Here is a 23,894-nt window from a genome sequence, read left to right on the forward strand (position 1 = left end):
CATTGTCTAAAACGATCACACCACATAAAGTTAAGCTCAGCGCTGCTCTGGCTCCAGGCTCTGGAGAAAAAGTCGAGCAGCGCTTTCTTTGCAGTCAGTGCTGTGACCACGGATCGTGCTCCATAGACCAGCAATCCCGCAAAAGCGGGATTTGTATTGATTATTATGTAGATTATTCAGGAAAGTGTTATTTATGTAACATATGCATATTATTATATATATTATAATTATAATAATATAATTATTATACAATATTGATTTGTATAATGGCACTGTTTATCATCTTGATCATTTACGTTTTTATGTGGATTCCAGTGCTGGTTCATTTTGGTGTATAATTTACGCCACCTCTCGACCTGGTGTATATTTTCAGCGCAGCATACGCCAACGACCACATTGATAAATGCCAAGTAGCGCAGCCGTTTTGGCGTACACCCCATATACCTCAAATATCGCCGTACGCAACGTTGATACATGAGGCCCATTGTCACCATGCCTTCAGAGTCACTGACACGCTCACAGTGTCAATGGATGTGCCCTCGGGATCACTGACCATGCCTCAGTGTCACTGTCACCATGCCTTCAGAGTCACTGATACGCTCACAGTGTCAGTGGATATGCCCTCAGGATCACTGACCATGCCTCAATGTCACTGTCATAATGCTCTCAGGGTCACTGACATGTCCCAAGTGTCACTGTCACCAGGCCTTCAGAGTCACTGACACACTCTGTGTCAATGGATATGCCCTCAGGATCACTGACATGCCTTCAGAGTCACTGACACACTCCCAGTGTCAATGGATGTGCCCTCAGGATCACTGACCATGCCTCAGTGTCACTGTCATCATGCCCTCAGGGTCACTGATGTCAGGGTTGATTTAATGAAAGGTAAAATGTAACAATCATTGATTATCAACAGGAAATAAACCTTACAAACACACTTCACTATAAAATATACTTTGGTCAAACTATCAACCTCTTTGACTTCACAACATTTTCATTTATCATATTTATTCATGTATTACATTAAATAAAACTTTTTTCTTTAACCAGGTTTATTCAGACTGGAAGCCATATGTGCTGATCTATTTAACCAGTTTAAAAATGTCTTTGAGAGCATTTATCTCTTGATAAGACTGATTTATTTAGTACCTTTTAACTGATCATATAAGTATTGATTACGATCATCGTGGTTTTTAACTTTAGCGACAGTATATTTATGTATCAAATGTTATAAAGAAAACAGATAAATAATGATTCTGTCGGCCTTTTTCTTTTGTGTTTACTGTCGCAGATTTAAGTTTTTGTTGCCAGATTTGTAAAATTCGTCAGGATACAGGCGGCTGTGAACGGCGAGAGAAATACCATGTGCTACCGGCAGGTGTCAGTATAGTCTGTGTCATCATGAGGGACGACGGTCTTTTCTCCTCAGTCGTTGGTTCCGATCGATAAACAGGAAGAGTCAGATCACTGTAGTTCGGCACTTTTCCGTAAAATAAAGACGACAAAAAAAATAAAACAGCGATAAGCAACAAAAAAAGTAGAAAAATACAGAATGGACGAGAGTCAACACGGGAATGAGGTGAGTCCTGAGTTAAATTTATAGCTACCAGTTAGCGCCGCTGTTAGCATGATGATTTTAATTTAATGAAAAACTACCGCAGAACGATTAATCTGCAGAATGTCACAACATTTACATTAAAATAATTCACGGTGACTTTAAACAGTTTTTACTTTGAATGTACAGTCTGGGTTTCTTGGTGGCTTTCCTCATCTTCAGTTTTTGAGAACTGTCTACTCCACAGATTTACCATAGAGTGTCATACTGTTTGTATTTCTTCATAGTAAGTCCCTTCGGCTGCTCCCTTGTTTGCACTCGGGGTCGCCACAGCAAATCCAAGCTGGATCTGCATGTTGAATTGGCGCAGGTTTTACGCCGGATGCCTTTCCTGATGCAACTTCGCATTACATGGAGAAATGTGGCAGGGGTGGGATTTGAACCCGGAATCTTCTGCACTGAAATCAAGACATAATCGGTGACTTGGAAATGTTCATGTATCCATCCTCCGACTTGTTTGAAGTAAACTGGCAATAAAACTGATTATTTACAGGTATTATACCAAAGGGGCTGATTACTTATGCAACCCATCATCTTGGCTTTTATATTTTTAATTAATTTATATCAAGTTGTAGAGATTTACTTTCAGTTTGAGTCTAAGGAAGATAATTTTAGAAATTTTTATATTGAGAAGCCTGATTTACTTTTTGTATTTGAAATGCCATAAACAAATTAAAATACATGAAATACCAAGGGGCTGAATACTTTTGCAAGCCACTGTATTTGTTTTTTAAAAAATGATTTGATATTTTTGTAGAATAATAATAATTTAACATGTTAAAGTTTACGGGACAGAAAATTTTGCTGTCGTCTTCCCAGTTAAATTTTTTCCATTACAACTTGTTTTTATCTTTTGCAGGCGTTCAGCTCTGAAGATGCTGAAAACATCATCAAAGAGGTAAAGAAATGAGAGACTGCATAAAATATTCATCAAGTATTATTTTTAACAGCCTGATATTAAATATAATATTTTATTAATTCACTGACATGTTCGTTTGACATTCGGTCAGAAATGTCACAACATTTGACAGTTAACATTTATGTTCCCATCCAGAAAATCTCAGCACTGTTCTAAATTATTATTTCTTTAATAATTAATATTTCTATTATGTTAAGCTGATGCAGGTAAAATTGGTCGAAGAAATCATTGAGTGCAAATAAAATCCAAATATGTATCTGTGATCATTTCACTCCTCAGCTGCATCTATGAATGGGGGAAAAAAATCACCAATTATTCAGATATTTTTAGATTCTCAAAGAAGGCAAAATGTGAAATTTAACTCTTCTCAGAAACAATAACGTCTTTATTTTAGGACGGTCATGCAAAATCGGTTAATATTAAACTGGGTATAAAGGATGTGAATGAAGGAACAGATTCAGAGTTATTCTGAGGGGTGTTCTGCTGTGACTCCAGAGAACAAACGCTCAGCATTAGTTTGAGTCATGTGCAGCGCCCTGTGACCCTCACATGATGATGTCATCAGACGCTCCGTGTGTGTGTGTGTGTGTGTGTGTGTGTGTGTGTGTGTGTGTGTCAGTGTATCGACAGCGTGATCAGCGGGCAGGACTACAGCCAGGCTCACGTGAACAAGTGGACGGCGAGCGTCGTGGAGCTGTGTCTCACTCAGCTCGTCAAACAGGAGAAGTCCTACAAATACATGGGTACACGTTCACATTCACTCATTAATCTGCTGCTAGAGTTCACTGAAAAAAATCATATTTAAATGACTTATTTTGGTCAAAATCAAAAGATCTTCACTTCAGGATTTTCGCTAGTTTTTCCAGATTAGAAGCAATTTAAAACATTTTACCATCTGATTCCATTTGATAATTAAAATGAAATAGAAACAAGTCTGAAGTCATTTAAACTGTTTACATTTATCAGGAGTCAGTTTAAATCCAGTTTATTTCTGAATTGTCTCAAACTGATTATGATGTATGAAATTTTTATTTTTTTATTATAAAAGTTTTAGAGTTGTTCAAAAGCAGGTTAAACCAGTTGAACCAGATTAAAACCAGTTTAGACATTTTAAAAGTTGTTTTTATTGTAGTTCAGAAGCAGGTTGCATCCAGTTTAACCAGATTAAAACCAGTTTAACGAAACTTTTTAAAAGTTGTTAGAGTATTTAAAAAGCAGGTTAAATCAGTTTAACCAGATTAAAACCAGTTTAACCATTTCAAACATTTTAGAATTTGTTGTAGAGTAGTTCAGAAGCTGGTTAAATCAATTTAACCAGGTTAAACATTTTAAAAGTTCTTGTAGTTTTTCAAAAGCAGGTTAAATCGGTTTAACCAGGTTAAAAATTTAAAAGTTGTTGTAGAGTTTTTCAAAAGCAGGTTAAACATTTTAAAAGGTTTACGATCCTTTACAAGCAGATTATGTCCAATTTCATGAGAATTAAATCAGTTTAGACACTTTAAACTTATTTTAGAGCCCTTTGAAGCCAGTAAAAAGTCAGATAAGTGGTTTCTCTCTGTTTAAAACATGCTTGAAGTAATTTTGCTACATAGAATTTTATCACATTTGATCATTTGGAACAAATTTGCTGTTTTGTCGTCATCAATCAGTTGGTTATCAGAGTTAACAAAGCCGATGTGTTTTGTGTTCTCTCTTCAGCCACGTGCACCGTAATGCAGAAATGCGGCGCCGGCCTCCACACTGCCAGCTCGTGTTACTGGGACATCACCTCGGACGGTGAGCGCAGCCGTAGTGCTTAATCACACCAGCAGAGGGTGACAGGCTGTTGGATTAAAATTACATGAAAACAAAGCAGGGCGGCACGGTTTTAAAATGACGCCTCACGTTCACACGGATGTTGGTGTGCTAACGTGAGACGCTCAGCTGCACAGTGGGAGCAGCGTGGCCCTTGTTCAAGGGCGCCTTAGTGATGGGGAATCAGACGGGCTCATCTGATCATAAGCCTGCCTCGCTGGTCTTCAGGCTCCGCCTCTTTACACATCACATGACGCCACCAGATTGTCGCTCTGTTGCTGGTCTGTTTTCTTCTGTTTGTCTCCTGATGATGTTTGTTTGTTTGTTTACAGGGAGTTGCACAGTGAGATGGGAAAACCGTACCATGTACTGTGTGGTTAGCGTGTTCGCTGTGGCCATTGTATGATGAACTCATTTTGTTTTCATGGTAACAGACTCATCACTTATAAATTAAACTCTGTTCATCAACATTGTCGCCACACAAGCTGCACTGTGTGTGTGCGAGCAGCAGGGGGCAGCAGAGCCGCCAGGTTTGACCTTTGAACCCGACCGTTTCGTCCTCCTATCATCATGTGTTCATCTTCAAAGTTCTGATTCTGTCGTCACCTCAATCAGGACGTCTGTAATCTGCACAGAAACAAAACGTCTTTTTATTTGTCATTTCAGAATCTGATGATCAAATTCATTAACCTCAAAGTTAAACAAGTAAAACAGAAATTATTTCAAAAAATCTTTAGCTTCAGGAGTTTTCTTAATGTGACACGTTTTTAATTATCTTTCAAAATGATCTGAGGACTTAAATTCCAAACTGAGTTCTGATTCTGAGTTCAGTGGGACCCAAAATGTTTAAAACCACTTTTATTTAGATATATTTTTGGTTTTGGGGGGGGGGGGGGGGGGGTCGTGAGTTTAACTGGTTGGAACCATGTTTGCATACAAATATTAAGCATTTAAATGTTTATTTTCACGCCTCAAATTTTCCTCAAACTGTTTGATGAACATTGATATTTTTAGCTTCCGGGTTCTTGGACCCATCAGAAAAGTAAAGATGATTATTATTATTTTTCTCCCCTAAATGTATCTGGAGGTGAAAACCTGCAAAGGTTACAAAAACCAAACTTAGCAAGTAGGCCTGAAATCACCGCCGCTACTTGCATCCAAAAAACTACCATCATTGTCCTCATGGCGTTGCTATAACAACCACTGAACCATGAGTCATACCATCAAACTTCTTTTGTTGTTGGATTCCTTGATCCACATCTATCTGCATAGGCCACGCCCATTTATGTCTGGATAGTTTTTTGTAAATCTGCCCCCCCCCCCCTACAATTTTTGTTCAATGTTAATCAAATATGGAACATGCCACATTTGCACTGAGCCACACAAAAACATTTTGGATGGATTTTTGTTGTTTCCGTTTTGCCACAGTTCTGCCAAAGTTCAGTGGGAGTGGTTTATTTCACAAAAATTGCTATAGCTCATGAAGGAAATCAAGCTTAGTGAACTTACACAAAAACCCATACCTCAGTCAACCTGATGGAGGCGCTGCAACCACCCCAGTAGGTTTTTGGCAATAACATCTGAACCTGGAGGCCTAAAATAATCTGGATTCTATGTCAGGTTCTGCATCTAACCATGTAAGCCCCACCCACTTCTGATAAAACTTTTTTTTGTTTTGTTTTTACTTCCCAACTATTCCATCAACAATTTATCCTCAGTCTTCATAAGATGTGGAACGTACAGTGTTTTAACCAAATCCAATTAAAGTTATTGAACAAATCTTTGGTGGTTTTTCCTGTTTTGCTGCCAAACTAGACTTGATGGGTCTTACTCACCTAAACCCTGGGTGAAAGTTCTCTGTCACCACGACGCATTTCCATCATTTGGAAAATTTAACTACTGTACACATACGCATGCATATGTGGTGTCATGCGTGTTCATGGGCGCAATTTGGTGGGGGATAGGGGGGACATGTCCCCCCCCACCTTTTCAACCAGGGGGAACAAAATATGGTATGTCCCCCCACCTTCTGACATATATGTGTGTACTTGAAACATGCTCTGTCAGTCTTATGTGCAAAACCATGTCAGAATAGTATCTTTGTTTCTGCACGTTTGTATTTTTAGCAGCATTGACTTCTTTCCAACACCTGTTTCTTGTTTGTCACATTCTGAATTTTCTGGGACTGCATTTGCCCAGATTTGAAACCAAAAATAGTTGCCTCTAGGGACGAGTGTCTACACATAAGTATCAATGGACCATATGCTAATTGACTAAATTCTGAAAGTTAGAAAAGGAAATCAGAAAAGCTATCTGGGACCTCAGAAAGACCATCTGCAATTATTGCTTGATCTCCAAAATCAGTCTATGCAAGTAAAATTATGTTCAGTATGAGTGTTGTCATTAGTGCCACTTCGAAAATTAAACTCATGATAAGTAATTTATCCTAAACTTATGATCTGTTGTTTTTCAAACTTATGCAAAAACAAATCTTGAGGGAAAAAAATACAGTATGCGATAGTTAATAATTATTAAGAGCCTGTTCTTTCATATTTAGAAATACATTTTACCACATTGCAGTTGTTTTTTAATGAAAACTCAACCTATCATTCTTTTTGAGTTCTACACATGTGGTGATACCTTATTTACACCAGGATGTTAATAAAATCAATGCTGGCTGTTCTCAGAATAAAGTACTTATATCCACAGTTTCAAATTGTATAAGTCAAATGGTGTCCACTTTATGGTCTTCACAAAACATTAAAATTACTGTTCTGGATGCTCAGAATGCATCTGAGCCAAAATATGATACTCTCACTGTCAAAGCAACATCCCATTCTGCACTAATCAAAGCAGCAGCAATGTCAGCGTGGATGGCGCCGCACCGTGGAGGAAGAGACTGTGTGAATTTTCACTCCTCTCCGCTCTGTTTCCTGCTTGCCATGAGCCACGGTCCTTCTCCTCCCTGTCTTTGTGGGGACAGTGGCAGACCTTCCCCAAGTAGAGCAGGGCATGGCTTTGCTTTGAACCAATGAAGCAATGCTTTGATTTGCTGCTTTGGTTCTTTGTTTTATTTTGCTTTATCTTAATTTTTCCCCACTAAAACCCTAAAGAGCATATATCTGTGAGTAATATTTACCTTTATCTACCTGTTATGGTCTTCTGAAACAGTTGAAAACGGCACTGATGCTAACGCGTTAGCATGTCTATGACATTTTCGATGTTAAAGTTAGCATTAAGCTGTAAAAGAGTCAAATGTATTACAAATTGTAATATTTTATTTTTATATATTAATAATCATAGTAATAATTACTAATAATGCTACAATACAATTTTAGAGAAACAGACAAAAAGAAACAACACAGAAGATAAAACCAACTAACAATGAACATAAATAAATATAGAAATAATTATTTCCTGTGAACACTGAGTGACTCTTAAACCTCCACTTCATCCCTGTTTTATTTAAGTTTAATTACAATTTGTTTCAGTCAAACCACATCTAAGCTGTGTTTTTACACAAGAAAAAAATAAAATGCAGTAAACTGCACATTTGTGTCTTTTTTCATGAAAATAACTAATGTGCAAAATAAAACAAAACATTACTCCAGGTATGTTTTTGACGAGAATATAACACCAGAACTTTGTTACAAGCTCGAATGTTGATGTTGCGTGACAAAGGCCTTTTAATAATAACTCAAAGAAATAATGGCAAAACTCACATGTAAGTAAAAAACAAAAAATAAAAAAACGATTAATTGAAAAAATAATCAACCGATTAATTGATTACTAAAATAATTGTTGGTTGCAGCCTTAGTTTGTTTTATGAGTGAGAGCATTTTACTGATTAAATGTGAATAAGCCAGTTTTGAGTTTATCAGTTTTTCAAAACGGGTGACAGTGTTACTTTGTGCACAGCAGAACAACATTGTCAGTTGCTTTAGGCCCTAATTTTGTATTTTATTGACTATACAACCAGTGACACAGCACCCATTTGGCGCATTTACCGGATTAGACCGATCAGAATAATACAGAAGACAAAGAATTTTTACTTGACAGTTTGAAGTGAGTTTTCTTTGTTTCAGAGGACTTCAAACCCATTAAAATTCACCAGAATATACAAAATTTGACTTGCTCTTTTAAAAGATTTCTGGGGAACACCCACAGACCCCCATAATCAATACTGTGTTTTTACTTGACAGTTTGAAGTGAGTTTTTGTTGTTTCAGAGGACTTCAAACCCATTAAAATTCACCAGAATATACAAAATTTGACTTGCTCTTTTAAAAGATTTCTGGGGAACACCCACAGACCCCCATAATCAATACTGTGTTTTTACTTGACAGTTTGAAGTGAGTTTTTGTTGTTTCAGAGGACTTCATACCCATTAAAATTCACCAGAATATACAGAATTTGAATGTTCTGAGGGATCACCCCCAGATCCTCCAGAATCAAGACTACACCCCACCCCCACCACCCTTTCATGTACCTTTAAGTTCAGGTTTTGCATTATTTTTATGCTTTCTCTCTCTCTCTCTCTCTCTCTCTCTCTCTCTCTCTCTCTCTCTCTCTCTCTCTCTCTCTCTCTCTGTCCTTAGAGGCTATTTAGAATAGATCTGTATACTGTATAATGTGTTTATTGTATTTATTGAGGAAAACAACAGTATGTGCCCCTACTACGCCACATTTTAGGGAATTGCTGGCATTGATTTTTTGCCAGGAAAAAATTTCAGTCAGATGAAAATTTATTGCTTTAACCCATGACCTAAACCCTCCTTAACTCACCAATAGGTTACTGTTTTGAAATCAACCTTTGTGGAATTGTTTACCAAGACAACTGACCCATGAATTGTCCTGATGGGGGCGCTGTAACACCACCACAGTCATAGAGACAACAGGACAGACATCAGAGTGACAGAGGACGATGCAGCGGACAGGAGGGTTTAGCCATGGGTGGGTTATTCATGGATCCAACTGCTTGGACCCCATCAGTCGCTGCCGTGGTGTTATTTATCTGTATATTAAAGCCAAGTGGCCTCTGTGTGTGTGTGTGTGTGGGGCTTCGATCCTGATCACTTGACATTTACCGTTTGGCATGTTTCTGTATTTTGGGTCAAGGATGAACGCTGCCAAAGCGGAAACTTGATAGGACAAATATTTTTGGAGAAATTAGGGATATTAGCCGACAACAGTGAAAAATGGAGATTGATTTCACCATGAATCAGTCCCTGGTAACCAGACGAGCTCTGAACAAAGGAAATGTCTGAAAATACGACATCAACTAAATGTGCCAAATAATAAATGCAATTATTCACCAAACTTTATATTAATTTCCTGCAATTTCAATTAAAATCATTATTGAAACTCTGCTTAATTTATTACAAGCCTTGAAAAGTATCAGTTACCAACAGTTGTATGTAAAGGTTTGGGCCCCCCCGATGCTTTTCATGATTTTCCTTTATAAATCATTTGTGGTCTGGATCAGAAATTTCAGTTAAATATATAGCAGACAAACACACTGATATTTGAGAAGTGAAATGAAGTTTCTAGTATTTACAGAAAGTGTGCAATAATTAAAATTACAACCCCAATTCCAGTGAAGTTGGGACGTTGTGTAAAATGTAAATAAAAACAATCCAATGATTTTCAAATCCTCTTCAACCTATATTCAACTGAATACACCACAAAGACAAGATATTTAATGTTCAAACTGATAAACTTTATTGTTTTTGTGCAAATATTTGCTCATTTTGAAATGGATGCCTGCAACATGTTTCTAAAAAGTTGGGACAGTGGTATGTTTCCCACTGTGTTACATCACCTTTCCTTCTAACAACACTCAATAAGCGTTTGGGAACTGAGGACACTGATTGTTGAAGCTTTGTAGGTGGAATTCTTTCCCATTCTTGCTTGATGTACGACTTCAGTTGTTCAACAGTCCGGGGTCTCCTGTCATACAAGGTCTCTTAGATAATAAACCGACCCTTTTATTTTTTTTTTAACTATATGGATTTGAATGACGTGCGATTACACCAATCATGCTTGAACCCTCGTGCGCATGCGTGAGTTTTTTCACGCGTGTCGGTGACGTCATTTCCCTGTGGGCAGGCCTTGAGTGAGATGTGGTCCCGCCCTCTCGGCTGAATTCCTTTGTTTCACACGCTGCTCGAGACGGCGCGCGTTGCTTTATCAACATTTTTTCTGGACCTGTGAGGAATATCCGAGTGGACACTATTCGAGAAATTAAGATGGTTTTCTGTGAAAAGTTTAACGGCTGATGAGAGATTATGGGGTGTTTCTGTCGGTGTAAGGACTTCCCACGGAGCGGGACGTCCTGCAGCGCTTCCAGGCGCCGTCGTCGGCCTGTTTCGAGCTGAAAACATCATAATTTAAGGCTTAATTCACCCATGACATCGTGAGAGAACAGAGAAGATTCAGAAGAGGCCGGCATGAGGAATTTATGCAGACATTCCACTGTTTAAGGACATTTTTTTAATGAAAGACGTACGCGCAAATTCGCCGAGTCGTTTCCGTGACGACTCGGCAAATCTGTGTGCGCCGCGACAGGAAAAACACCTCCGTGTTGAAAACCATTTGTAGAATTCAGGCGGCTTTTAATGGCTTTCAACAAGTGAGTAACTGAGAAATTGTTTAACAGCTTGGGCATGTTCCAACTTGCCCGTTAAGATTTCCAACGGAGGTGTTTTTCCTGCCGCGATCCCCCGCGGTCGGGTCCAGCCCGACATGCGACTCTGCCCGCACGTTCTTTCATTACAAAATGACCGTTAACAATGGAATGTCCGAATAAACTCCTCATGCCGACTTCTTCTGAAAGTTCTCTGTTCTCTGATGACTTACTGCGTCAACAGAGCCTGAAATGTGGAAGTTTTCAACTTGAAACGGCGAGACGCTGCCGCCTCGAAGCGCAGATCGCCGTCAGGCGCCGTGGACCGTCCTTAAAGCGACACTTACAGACCAAAATCTCTCATCAGCCGTTAAAATTTTTACCGAAAACCAGCTGAATTTATTGAATGGTGTCCACTCAGTTGTGCCTTACAGTTTTGAAAAAATTTTTTATCAAACAAAGCAACAGTCTCTGAGCCATTCCTAAACAATGAAAAAATCGACGAGAGGGTGGACGACTCCTCACTCAAAGACTGCCCACAGGCGAATGACGTAACCGACAGGTGTGAAAAAACTCTCGCATGCCCACGAGGGTTCAAGCATGACTGATGTAATCACACGTGATTCAAATCCATATGGTTTTTGAAAAAAATAATAAGGTCGGATACTTTTCTAATAGACCTCGTATTTTGCGCTTCATAATGCGCCACACATTTTCACTGGGCGACAGGTCTGAACTGCAGACAGGCCAGTCTAGTACCCGCAATCTTTTACTATGAAGCCACGCTGTTGTAACACGTGCAGAATGTGGCTTGGCATTGTCTTACTGAAATAAGCAGGGACGTCCCTGAAAAAGACGTTGCTTGGATGGCAGCATGTGTTGCTCCAAAACCTGGATGTACCTTTCAGCATTGATGGTGCCATCACAGATGTGTAAGTTGTCCATGCCATGGGCACTAACACACCCCCATACCATCACAGATGCTGGCTTTTGAACTTTGCACTGGTGACAATCTGGATGGTCACAAGATTCAAGATTCATTTATTAATGACCACACAAGTTGGTAGAATTTGTTTCCAGTACAGCATGAAAAGCTCACATCTCTGTGTCAACACACACAAAAAAACACAATAAATAGACAAATACACATACAACCCCTGGCAAAAATTATGGAATCACCGGCCTCGGAGGATGTTCATTCAGTTGTTTAATTTTGTAGAAAAAAAGCAGATCACAGACATGACACAAAACTAAAGTCATTTCAAATGGCAACTTTCTGGCTTTAAGAAACACTATAAGAAATCAAGAAAAAAGATTGTGACAGTCAGTAACGGTTACTTTTTTAGATCAAGCAGAGGGAAAAAATATGGAATCACTCAATTCTGAGGAATAAATTATGGAATCACCCTGTAAATTTTCATCCCCAAAACTAACACCTGATGTATTTTTGTATGTATTGTGTTTTTTTCTGTTGGGGTGCCCAAATTTATGCACCTGCCTAATTGTTTTTAAATAATTATTGCACACTTTCTGTAAATCCTATAAACTTCATTTCACTTCTCAAATATCCGTGTGTTTGTCTGCTGTATGATATATTTAACTGAAATTGCTGATCCAAACCACCAATGATTTATAAAGGAAAATCATGGAAATCATCAGGGGAGCCCAAACTTTTACATACAACTGTACTTTATAAACACGACCCAGTCTTGATCCTGTGGATCCCCACGGACGACACCCCAGTATTTATTATTACTTTAAGGACACTTTTTATGCAAAAAGGCTTTTTTTTTTTTTTTTTTTTTTTTGGAGCTGAAATCAAAGAAACCAGTTCTAATCCACATCCTGTTGTTTTTTGGAGGCTATAAAGAGAAAGTGTTTGTGTGCGCATGTGCAGTTCAGGATGTCAGTAAACCAGTTTCTTCCTCTTTTTGTCGTGTTACAATAATTTATATTGCAAACCTGCAGGACTTCTCTAAATATGACAAAGAAAATCACTCATTTGTGGAGATAAAAAGTTTTATTGGTTTTGCTTGACATCATTATGATGCGTTTGATTTTGAAAATGCTGCAAACGGCTGCTTCTAAACACATTCAACGACGTGAGCGATAGCGAAGCAAACTGACTGTTCAGAGTCTGATAAAAGTGAAACGGAAACAAAAACATTCATCTTTTTTTTTTCTGAAGTGTCGTCGTGCGTTCAACCCTCACCAGCTGATGCTTTGCTCAAAGGCAGATTGGCGGCGGCGTTCATCTTCCTCCCATGTAGATATTTTGAACTCGAGCTCAAAATGTCAATCTGACCAACTTGATTTTAATCTCATTTCTTTTAGAAATTTGAACTTGTTTGAAATTTTGCATACAACCAGAAAAACCAGCCACAAAAAGCAGAACAAAGTATTCTGGGAAATACTGCAGTGGTTTCAACAGGCCCCCCCCCAACCACAGATGAGCCGCCAAAGTTCAGCTTTAAAAGTTCTTAATACTGGAATCATTTACATGGTTTATTTTATGCTTTTATTAAAATTTTATAATAGCAATAATAATAAAATACAATTACTAAAAAACCCTGAACATTATATTTAAAATTATTTTTAAAATATGTAAAAGTGTATTTTGCAGCTTGAGAACATTTTAAGTAAATTGTTAACTTGTTAAAAAGTTTGTTTATAAATTTTAAAGTTTATGACTCTTTCGGATGATTAAAACTTTTTTCATCAACAGTTAACGCTACTGAAATATTTCTAATTAAACTTCGTGATTAATGTGACGATGAACAGACACTGTGTGATTGGGGCGGAGCCACAAACAGGTGAGAGTTTTCTGGGGATTCCCGGTTCACGGTTTGTAACAGACGTCGTTACGTTAACATGGAGCGTTTGACTGCAAACAGGCTGCATCAAAGAAAGCGAACCATGGTTAGCATTAGCATATGTGGCCACATGTTAACAGTTAACATTAGCATATGCTGTCAGGCTAACTGTAATTGGTGCTAATGATTGATGCTAACTCATTGTTAGATGTCCATAGTTTGACTGCTTATGCTAACGCTAACAGTGGCTGTGGTTTTGTGCAACCTGTCAGATGTCTGTGGCGCCACGTTAGCATCGCTTTAGTTCACCTTCACATCCTGCAATTCAGTAATTCAGGGAAAGCTTTCATCTCTGCACAAAACATAAATTTCAATAACCTAAAAATTTTACGTTAGAATGTTGCTGGTCTGGTCCTGTTGCATTTTGGGTAGGAACTGTGGAAATGGGCGGAGACTTATTTGTTATTTTGGCACTATCTTGGCTAAACTCTGATGTTTTATAGTTTTTGTGACTGTTGATGTGCTTGTTAATTTGTTGGCCCTGCTGGTTTCCTCCAGAGGTGGGATGAGGTCACCTTCAAGTCATGAATCAGCACGTCTCAAGTCACAATGACCACCAGTTGTTTCCAAGTTGACTTGAGACTTGACTTGGGACTTGCAAATTGATGACTTGACAGTGACTTTGTCCCACCTCTGGTTTCCTTCTGTTGGCCACGCCCATCATGTGTCTCCACCTCCTCTTGGAGCGTTTAGAAGTTCTCCTTGTTGAAGATGAACTTGACGTCGGCCTCTGAGTGAGACAGACACTGTTTCTCCAGAGCGTGACCCAGCTGGGGTGGACCGCACAGAAACACGCCCACTTTACACCTGAAGGGGGATAAGGCGTTACCGTGGTTACCATGCTTTCAGTTTGAAAGATCAGCCATGTGATGGCGCTGTGGCTCACTTGGGGTGTTTGGTGCTGATGGCAGTGAACTCGTTGTCCCAGTTGGGTTTTCCGTACAGAGTCTTCTGTTTGAGGCCTGTGATTGGATCGTTCTCCGCCTCGTGGTGAACACGGAAGTGCGCCGCCTGTCAACGAGACGCGTCTCAAACAGTGAGCTCAGCCGGAAAAGTCAAAACAAGTCGCATGGCTTAAAACAAAAAACAGTAGCTGAAAGCACAAAATAAACTTTTTTTTTTAGTTTTGAATTTCACTCGTCTCACTCATTTGTTTCCAACACACACACACTATATATATACTCAACAAAAATATAAACGCAACACTTTTGGTTTTGCTCCCATTTTGTATGAGATGAACTCAAAGATCTAAAACTTTTTCCACATACACAATATCACCATTTCCCTCAAATATTGTCCACAAACCAGTCTAAATCTGTGATAGTGAGCACTTCTCCTTTGCTGAGATAATCCATCCCACCTCACAGGTGTGTCATATCAAGATGCTGATTAGACACCATGATTAGTGCACAGGTGTGCCTTAGACTGCCCACAATAAAAGGCCACTCTGAAAGGTGCAGTTTTATCACACAGCACAATGCCACAGATGTCGCAAGATTTGAAGGAGCGTGCAATTGGCATGCTGACAGCAGGAATGTCAACCAGAGCTGTTGCTCGTGTATTGAATGTTCATTTCTCTACCATAAGCCATCTCCAAAGGTGTTTCAGAGAATTTGGCAGTACATCCAACCAGCCTCACAACCGCAGACCACGTGTAACCACACCAGCCCAGGACCTCCACATCCAGCATGTTTACCTCCAAGATCGTCTGAGACCAGCCACTCGGACAGCTGCTGGAACAATCGGTTTGCATAACCAAAGAATTTCTGCACAAACTGTCAGAAACCGTCTCAGGGAAGCTCATCTGCATGCTCGTCGTCCTCATCGGGGTCTCGACCTGACTCCAGTTCGTCATCGTAACCGACTTGAGTGGGCAAATGCTCACATTCGCTGGCGTTTGCCACGTTGGAGAGGTGTTCTCTTCAACTCTATGCAAAGGAGATGTGTTGCACTGCATGAGGCAAATGGTGGTCACACCAGATACTGACTGGTATCCCCCCCAAATAAAACAAAACTGCACCTTTCAGAGTGGCCTTTTATTGTGGGCAGTCTAAGGCACACCTGTGCACTAATCATGGTGTCTAATCAGCATCTTGATATGGCACACCTGTGAGGTGGGATGGATTATATCAGCAAAGGAGAAGTGCTCACTATCACAGATTTAGACTGGTTTGTGAACAATATTTGAGGGAAATGGTGATATTGTGTATGTGGAAAAAGTTTTAGATCTTTGAGTTCATCTCATACAAAATGGGAGCAAAACCAAAAGTGTTGCGTTTATATTTTTGTTGAGTATATGTATGTATGTATGTGTGTGTGTGTGTGTGTGTGTGTGTGTGTGTGTGTGTGTGTGTGTGTGTGTGTGTGTGTGTGTGTGTGTGTGTGTGTGTTAGGGCTGGGCAAGGTAATGTGTTCACACATTAATTAACGCAGATAATTATTTTTAATCGCACAGTAATGCAGTTAGTTTTTTCTTTAATTGTAAGAGTCTAGTGCTTGAAGGGTACGGAGTACTTCAAGTCTTAAATATCACCTAAATGCAGCACACACAGCTGATACCAGCAAATCATTCAATAAAATCATAATGCGCCACACATTTTCACTGGGCGACAGGTCTGGACTGCAGGCAGGCCAGTCTAGTACCTGCACTCTTTTACTACGAAGCCACACTGTTGTAACACGTGCAGAATGTGGCTTGGCATTGTCTTACTGAAATAAGCAGGGACGTCCCTGAAAAAAGACGTTGCTTGGATGGCAGCATGTGTTGCTCCAAAACCTGGATGTACCTTTCAGCATTGATGGTGCCATCACAGATGTGTAAGTTGTCCATGCCATGGGCACTAACACACCCCCATACCATCACAGATGCTGGCTTTTGAACTTTGCGCTGGTAACAATCTGGATGGTCTTTTTCCTCTTTTGTCCGGACGACACAACGTCCATGATTTCCAAAATCAATTTGAAATGTGGACTCATCAGACCACAGCACACTTTTCCACTTTGCGTCTGTCCATTTCAAATGAGTTCAGGCCCAGAGAAGGCGGCTGTGTTTCTGGATGTTGTTGATGTTTCACTTTCACTTTGCATGGTAGAGTTTTAACTTGCACTTGTACATGTAGTGACGAACTGTGTTAACTGACAATGGTTTTCTGAAGTGTTCCTGAGCCTACGTGGGAAGATCCTTTACACAATGATGTTGGTTTTTAATGCAATGCCACCTGAGGGATCAAAGGTCACGGGTATTCAATGTTGGTTTTTGGCCTTGCTGCTTACATGTAGAAAGTTCTCCAGATTCTCTGAATCTTCTGATTGTATTATGGACTGTAGATGATGGAATCCCTAAATTCCTTGCAATTGGACATTGAGAAACATTGTTCTTAAACGGTTGGGCTATTTTTTTTATGCAGTTGTTCACAAAGTGGTGATCCTCACCCCATCTTTGCTTGTGAATGGCTGAGCCTTTTGGGGATGCTCCTTTTATACCAAATCATGACACTCACCTGTTTCCAATTAACCTGTTCACCTATGGAATGTTCCAAACAGGTGTTCTTAGAGCATTCATCAACTTTCCCAGTCTTTTGTTGCCACTGTCCCAGCTTTTTTGAAACGTGTTGCAGGCATCCATTTCAAAATGAGCAAATATTGAATATAGGTTGAAGAGGATTTGCAAATCATTGTATTCTGTTTTTATTTACATTTCACGCAACGTCCCAACTTCATTGGAATTGTGGTTTTAGAAATAAAAAGTGAAATTGATGTCTTAAATTGAAGAGGCTTTTTTTTCTGTTTACACTTTGCAGCTTGTATTCGTGTCCTATGAGGTGTTACACGCCCACTGAGGTAGGGCGCATGGCTAACAGTGAGCTGGGGCGTGGCCAGTAGTAGCTCCTTGCTAAAACTTAAAATCTGTTTTTAAGACACCTTGTGACCTAAATTAGCTTTCTGCAAATTGTCAGTCTGACCCCTTTAATGCTCCGCGCTGATGTTTTAAAACAGATACGGACATCACATGGTGAAGTGTTTGGTGTGTTTGCGTTACCTCGGTCTCCTTCCAGCGGGTCAGATAGATGTTGTAGCTCAGGAAGTCGGTCATGTCTCTTTCGGCCATCTGACCCTCGAGGGACTGCAGCAGGTCGGCGAACCACTCGAAGGCCTGTGTCTCCGGGCACAGCCAGTAAAAATAAATCTGAAAGGACAAAAGACAATGCTGGACTCATGCTAATGCTATCACGCTACAACTAAAAATCACTGTAATGCTAACAGCGACCTGAGCACACGTGAAGAAGAAGCAGCTAACAGCTGTGTAGTGCTAAGACTAAAGTAAGCTCAGTACAGCAGAAGGACGCTAATGCTAATGTTAGATAATTAGCTTACATGAGCTAATTTGTAGCTTGTAAAATTTTGAACTGACACAATGTGGTTAATGTTAAAAAATGGAAAATAACGAGAAAAGAACTATGCTAGCTGACAGCGTATGGATGCCAAGACATCTATGATAATGCTAGCAAAACAGCAGTGTATCGCCTTTTATGATTATGGAAATATGTTTCTTAAAAACAAACAAAACTTATGTGATGCCACGCCACTTCATAGGTTGTAATTAGGATGTTTGTAGTTACATGTGTGTGGCTATGTTAACGTATCCAATACAGTGCAAAAGTACCGCACAGGGGTCAAAGTTCATCGGATGAACAAACAAACCCCAAACCTGAAGATCAAGGGTTTTTTTTTTTTTTTTTTTTTTTGGCACCTTCTTGGTGAAGACGTCCTGGTTGTTCTGGATCCGTTTGTACCAAACAGACTTAAGGATTGAGGCAAACGGCGTCACGCCGATTCCTGCTCCGACCAGCATCACCACCTCGTAACGAAACACATCCTCACTGGCCGTCCCAAACGGGCCGTCGATGGCCACCCTGCACAGGCCAAACGATCAATCAATCAATCAGCCACAGTTGACAAGAGCTCCTCCATGGAGAAAACAAACATTCATGTGTTTACATGACTAGACTTTCATTATATATGTGCAGTGTAATGTGCTGACAGTAGGGGGCGCGCTCATTTCAACATGGGAACATTTTAGTTCCCACGTTTAGGTTAAGTTTTGGTTTTGACCTAAAGAACTAAATTTCACTAAACGCAGTCAAAATGTTTCAGTTTAACTCTGGTTACAAACGATTTGAGCTGCAAAGAAACCGGAGATAAAATACTGTTTAGAAAAAATAGCGTGAGCGAGCACACAGTTTGGTAATATTCATGTTAAATCTCAAGTCCAAACAATTTTATTTAATTTTGAAGTGACTCCAATTTTTTTTTTTTTTAATTACATTTTGAAGGTGTATGTGTGACGGAGGCCAGCGGGAGGCGCTGTGCATGTGGTCGTCATAGGCCTCACTCCCCCGACAGCCAAAGGATTCTCTGGACCAGAGTCCAGGTTTTAGCTGACTGGTCAGTGCGACCGCCTCCCGTGCCAGAAATCGCATGTTCGCGTCCCAAGGGGAGCAAGTGGGAGGAGTCACAAACAGAAATACAACACAGACAAAAACGAGTACAGCCGCGACACACGTGAATATAGACAAAGAAAACAACTTAATTTTGTTTGATAGTTAAGAATAAAATGCGCTGCAAGCAACAATAAATTATGAAGTTCAACTTGTAATTTGCAAACAAAATTAAAATATAAAATAATATTTTTGTGTTTTAACTGTCAATTTTTTATTTCTATTTGATGCACACGTCTTGTGGGCGGAGCTTCTTTTTACTGTAATTTAGTCAAAATGTGATTTGCACACAAAAATAATTAGTTTGAAAGTTCTAAGTTTTATTTTCATGCTGATTTTTGTGGCATCAGTGAGTTTTATTATCTTTTGGTATTTTGACCTAAATCTGATTCCGTAGAGATGGAGTCATCCAGCGGCGGCAGAAGAACGTCTGTTTTTAGACAGTTTGACAGAGAATCAATGAAGTGGTTTTGAGAAAGAAAAAAATGTTTTTGCAGTGTGTTCGTGTGGCGCCGTGACATCAGCGCGACCGCTGCGAGCTGAAAGGCGGCGCCGCTGTCACACGTAATCGCTGTCATTATGTCTTTGTCCTACTTGGGCAGCTTCCAGGCCTCCTGCGGCTCGGCTTTGTCCCCGCCGCAGGCCTCGTACAGCGCCTGAGTCCAGTCCCCCACGATGCGGATGTGGGCGCTGAAGGTGTCCTCCTCGGGGGCAGAGGTCAGGGTGAAGGGGTGCCACTCCAGCCTGGACACGGACGGACACTGGATGAAGACGTACTGTCCCACCTTCATGTGGAAGCCTTTCTTCTTCATCTGCAGCTCCAGAGTCTTGGACGGATGCATCACCACCTGAAACCCAGCAAACCCACAATGCACTGCGGCCAGGACCAGGGCCACCCGTGGGCCCCGAAACCTTCACCTTTAGTGACCACATGGTGGCGCTGTTCTCATCAGAGCAGTTTTACGTTTTAGACAAATGAAGCTGGAGGACACGCACCTTAGTGATGACGACCTTCTGGTGGGACCTGTAGATGCGAATGAGTCTCTCACACACGTAGAGGATCATGGGACCAACAACCCACTTCCACGTCTGCACAACAACACGACACAGCGGTGAGACACAACGCGCACAAGGATGCGCTGCAGCGATGGGGGCGTGGCTCACCATTGGAGGGTTTCCGGCGAACTCGGGCACGGCGCAGTCGCTGCCGTTCTTCCCCCAGCTCTCAAAGACGTCCGCGCAGCGCGTGGGGTCGTTGGACTGCAGACTAGCCGGCGTCTGACCTCGAACGATCCGCCTGCACACACAGACACCGCACACGCCTGTCACATGACCCCCAGGAGGAGGCGCTTCCTCACACTGCAGTGACATCACAGAGCTGACTTTACGACGTGTGGCAGACATGTTTGTTTACGGATTCACCAGCTCGCCTCCAGGGGGCGCTGTGAGAAATGGTGAGTCAGCAGAACACTAAGAATGACTCATCATATTTTCAGCTTTGTCAGCGTTTGTCTGCACCACTGTCTGATTCTGCCGGTTCCAACCCTTATGATGTCACGTCGGTGACGTGAGCGTGACTGCCGAAGTATTCGTACCCGAAGCCGTGGAAGACCAGGCCGATGAAGAAGATGATGAAGAGGTGGTGCGTGTACCAGAAGACCTCAAAGTACGACCTGCGGATGACCTCTGTGGACGAGGTGATGATGAGGATGAGGGCGAGCGTGATGACCACGCCCGTCAGCCCGGCGATGGTAGTGAACATGACAATCGTCTGGTTCTGCGTCCAAAAAAAAAAAAAAGGAGTGTGAATCAGCTGCAGATGATGTCAGAGGTTACAGAGGTCATGACCTCAGCATTTAGCATTTTTTAAAGTCACAGGTCACGTTTGTTGGTGAATGTCCCTCATGAATCAACAGTTCTTTCTTGTATTTTCTGACAGCTGGGGGCGCTAGACTTCAGTATAAAGGAACACAACTCAAACAAAATGATGTGTTTGTGTAACGGAGGCCAGTAGGTGTCGCTGTGCAGATGTAGTTAGTAAACCTCACTCCCAGCAGCTCAAAAGGATTCTCTGGTCACAAGGCCAGAGCCCTGGGTTTTAGCCTTCTGGTTAGAGAGTCCAACTCCCATACCGAGGATCGTGAGTTCACATCCTGAGGGGAGCGAATGGGCGGAGTCATAACAACACAACGCAGAGTGCAGCCGCTACACTTATAAACATGCTAATGCTAAAGCTCTGCTAACAGCAGGCTGATGTCACATGGCAACTGGCTAATGGTTAACCTGTTATAAACATGCTAATGCTATCATCTTAACATGCTAGTCTTGCGCTAAATCTCTGCTAACAGCAGGCTGATGTCACATGGCAACCGGCTAATGGTTAACCTGTTATAAACATGCTAATGCTATCATCTTAACATGCTGATCTTGCGCTAAAGGTCTGCTAACAGCAGGCTGATGTCACATGGCAACCGGCTAATGGTTAACCTGTTATAAACTTGCTAATGCTATCATCTTAACATGCTAATCTTATGCTAAAGCTCTGCTAACAGCAGGCTGATGTCACATGGCAACCGGCTAATGGTTAACCTGTTATAATCATGCTAATGGTATCATCTTAACATGCTAATCTTGCGCTAAATCTCTGCTAACAGCAGGCTGATGTCACATGGCAACAGGCTAATGTTAACTTGTTATAAACATGCTAATGCTATCATCTTAACATGCTAATCTTGTGCTAAAGCTCTGCTAACAGCAGGCTAATGGTTAGGGGAGTTGGGGGGGAGCTCACATCAGTCATAGGGTGAGAATAAATTCATTAAAGTTTCATTTTATTTTAATCAGACACCCCCCCCCCCCCATGGCCCTAATTTACATCGTTATAACGGACAAGAACTGATTTTGAAGTTTAGATTCAAACTGTCTAATATGAAATTAGTTGTTTTTATTTTGAAACATAAAGTTGGAAGTGACATCTTCAGCTAAAAGCTTTTAATGTTCACTGAAAGATTTGTCACTTTACATACACACAGACACACACATCATCGTGAATTTAACATAAAGTCAGGTTCAGGGCCCGTCACCGTCTCGTTGGTCCTGATGGGATTCAGGAAGGACGCGTTGTCGCCGCTTCCGATTTCAGACAAGACGAACGGCAGCAGGCTGCTGTTTCGGTTCAGCTGAGCGTCCATGAAGAACTCAAAGTTAAAGAGGTGTGCCACGATGTGCACGGCTACAAAACACACAAAAACACACAAACCTGTCACCGCCAGGCTGCAAAAGGTCAAAGATCAGCACGGTCTGTGAAGTTCAATTTCAGGCACAATTTGTAGTTTTATATCAACATTTACTGCAGACAAAAGCATCTTTAATTTCCTGATGTTAAAAATACCAGTAAGCCTTCAAAACCTGAACATGAAAAACAAAAAGTACAACCTCAAAATGCTTTAAAAAAAAAAACTTTATTAAAAATATTAATTCTGTAAAATAATAGTAATTATCTCAGCATAAAACCTCAAAATGATGATGTCAAATCAGCTCAAATGAAAATTTACTCTTTTTTTATGTGCAGGTCGTCAAAACCATAAAATTATTTTCTTTGTAGTTGGCAAACATATTTTTGTCAAACAATAACCAACAACAACAAAAACCCCACAAAGGGTTACCTTAGGTTACCTGTGTGGAAGGCGATCATGTAGGCCACCAGTTTATGGAACGTCAGATTCCGGTCCAACTGACGGGCTGCCGTACGACTACAACACTGAACCAAAGAAGACAAAAAGGGAATCAGACCTAAAATAAGAAGCAAAATGTCCCAACACAACACTGAACCCAAAGAGGACAAAAAGGGAATCAGACCCAAAATACGAAACAAAATGTCCCAACACAACACTGAACCCAAAGAAGACAAAAAGGGAATCACACCCAAAATACGAAACAAAATGTCCCGAACGCAACACTGAACCCAAAGAAGACAAAAAGGGAATCAGACCCAAAATATGAAACAAAATGTCCCGAACGCAACACTGAACCCAAAGAAGACAAAAAGGGAATCAGACCTAAAATAAGAAGCAAAATGTCCCAACACAACACTGAACCCAAAGAAGACAAAAAGGGAATCAGACCCAAAATATGAAACAAAATGTCCCGAACGCAACACTAAACCCAAAGAAGACAAAAAGGGAATCAGACCTAAAATAAGAACCAAAATGTCCCAACACAACACTGAACCCAAAGAAGACAAAAAGGGAATCAGACCTAAAATACGAAGCAAAATGTCCGAACGCAACACTGAACCCAAAGAAGACAAAAAGGGAATCAGACCCAAAATACGAAGCAAAATGTCCCGAACGCAACACTGAATCCAAAGAAGACAAAAAGGGAATCAGACCTAAAATACGAAGCAAAATGTCACGAACGCAACATTGAACCAAAAGAATCAATCAATCAATCAATTTTATTTATATAGCGCCAAATCACAACAAACAGTTACCTCAGGGCGCTTTATATTGTAAGGCAAGGCCATACAATAATTACGTAAAAACCCCAACGATCAAAACGACCCCCTG

General features: G+C 40.6%; 2 protein-coding genes across 2 annotated transcripts; one reads left to right on the forward strand and one right to left on the reverse strand.

Annotated features, from left to right (window-relative positions):
• The first annotated feature begins 1,429 nt into the window (after positions 1-1,429).
• Positions 1,430-5,327, forward strand: LOC117518332 (dynein light chain Tctex-type 3-like). The gene is made up of 5 exons (XM_034179439.1): positions 1,430-1,582; positions 2,478-2,516; positions 3,157-3,280; positions 4,236-4,313; positions 4,664-5,327. The coding sequence occupies exons 1-5, from the start codon at positions 1,556-1,558 to the stop codon at positions 4,735-4,737; spliced, it is 342 nt and encodes a 113-aa protein (XP_034035330.1). The 5' UTR covers positions 1,430-1,555; the 3' UTR covers positions 4,738-5,327.
• An 8,973-nt stretch (positions 5,328-14,300) lies between these two features.
• Positions 14,301-23,149, reverse strand: LOC117518304 (cytochrome b-245 heavy chain). Its single transcript, XM_034179408.1, has 11 exons — positions 23,002-23,149; positions 22,410-22,558; positions 20,922-21,103; positions 20,491-20,623; positions 20,323-20,415; positions 19,921-20,174; positions 18,579-18,741; positions 17,868-18,014; positions 14,715-14,839; positions 14,473-14,635; positions 14,301-14,323 (listed from the first exon to the last, which is right to left on the reverse strand). The coding sequence occupies exons 1-10, from the start codon at positions 23,018-23,020 to the stop codon at positions 14,518-14,520; spliced, it is 1,383 nt and encodes a 460-aa protein (XP_034035299.1). The 5' UTR covers positions 23,021-23,149; the 3' UTR covers positions 14,301-14,323; positions 14,473-14,517.
• Between the last annotated feature and the right edge of the window lie 745 nt (positions 23,150-23,894).

The sequence above is a fragment of the Thalassophryne amazonica genome, chromosome 1 (assembly GCF_902500255.1).
Source record: "Thalassophryne amazonica chromosome 1, fThaAma1.1, whole genome shotgun sequence".
Taxonomy (NCBI): Eukaryota; Metazoa; Chordata; class Actinopteri; order Batrachoidiformes; family Batrachoididae; genus Thalassophryne; species Thalassophryne amazonica.

Excerpts from the sequence above, each read along its gene's own strand:
- LOC117518332 (XM_034179439.1), top strand. The coding sequence starts at position 1,556 with ATGGACGAGAGTCAACACGGGAATGAG. Across the intron at positions 2,517-3,156 it reads CTGAAAACATCATCAAAGAG|TGTATCGACAGCGTGATCAG; the intron begins GTAAAGAAATGA and ends TGTGTGTGTCAG. Across the intron at positions 4,314-4,663 it reads CTGGGACATCACCTCGGACG|GGAGTTGCACAGTGAGATGG; the intron begins GTGAGCGCAGCC and ends GTTTGTTTACAG.
- LOC117518304 (XM_034179408.1), bottom strand. Across the intron at positions 21,104-22,409 it reads CCATCAGGACCAACGAGACG|AACCAGACGATTGTCATGTT; the intron begins GTGACGGGCCCT and ends TTTTGGACGCAG. Across the intron at positions 14,840-17,867 it reads CCCGCTGGAAGGAGACCGAG|GCGGCGCACTTCCGTGTTCA; the intron begins GTAACGCAAACA and ends TCTCGTTGACAG.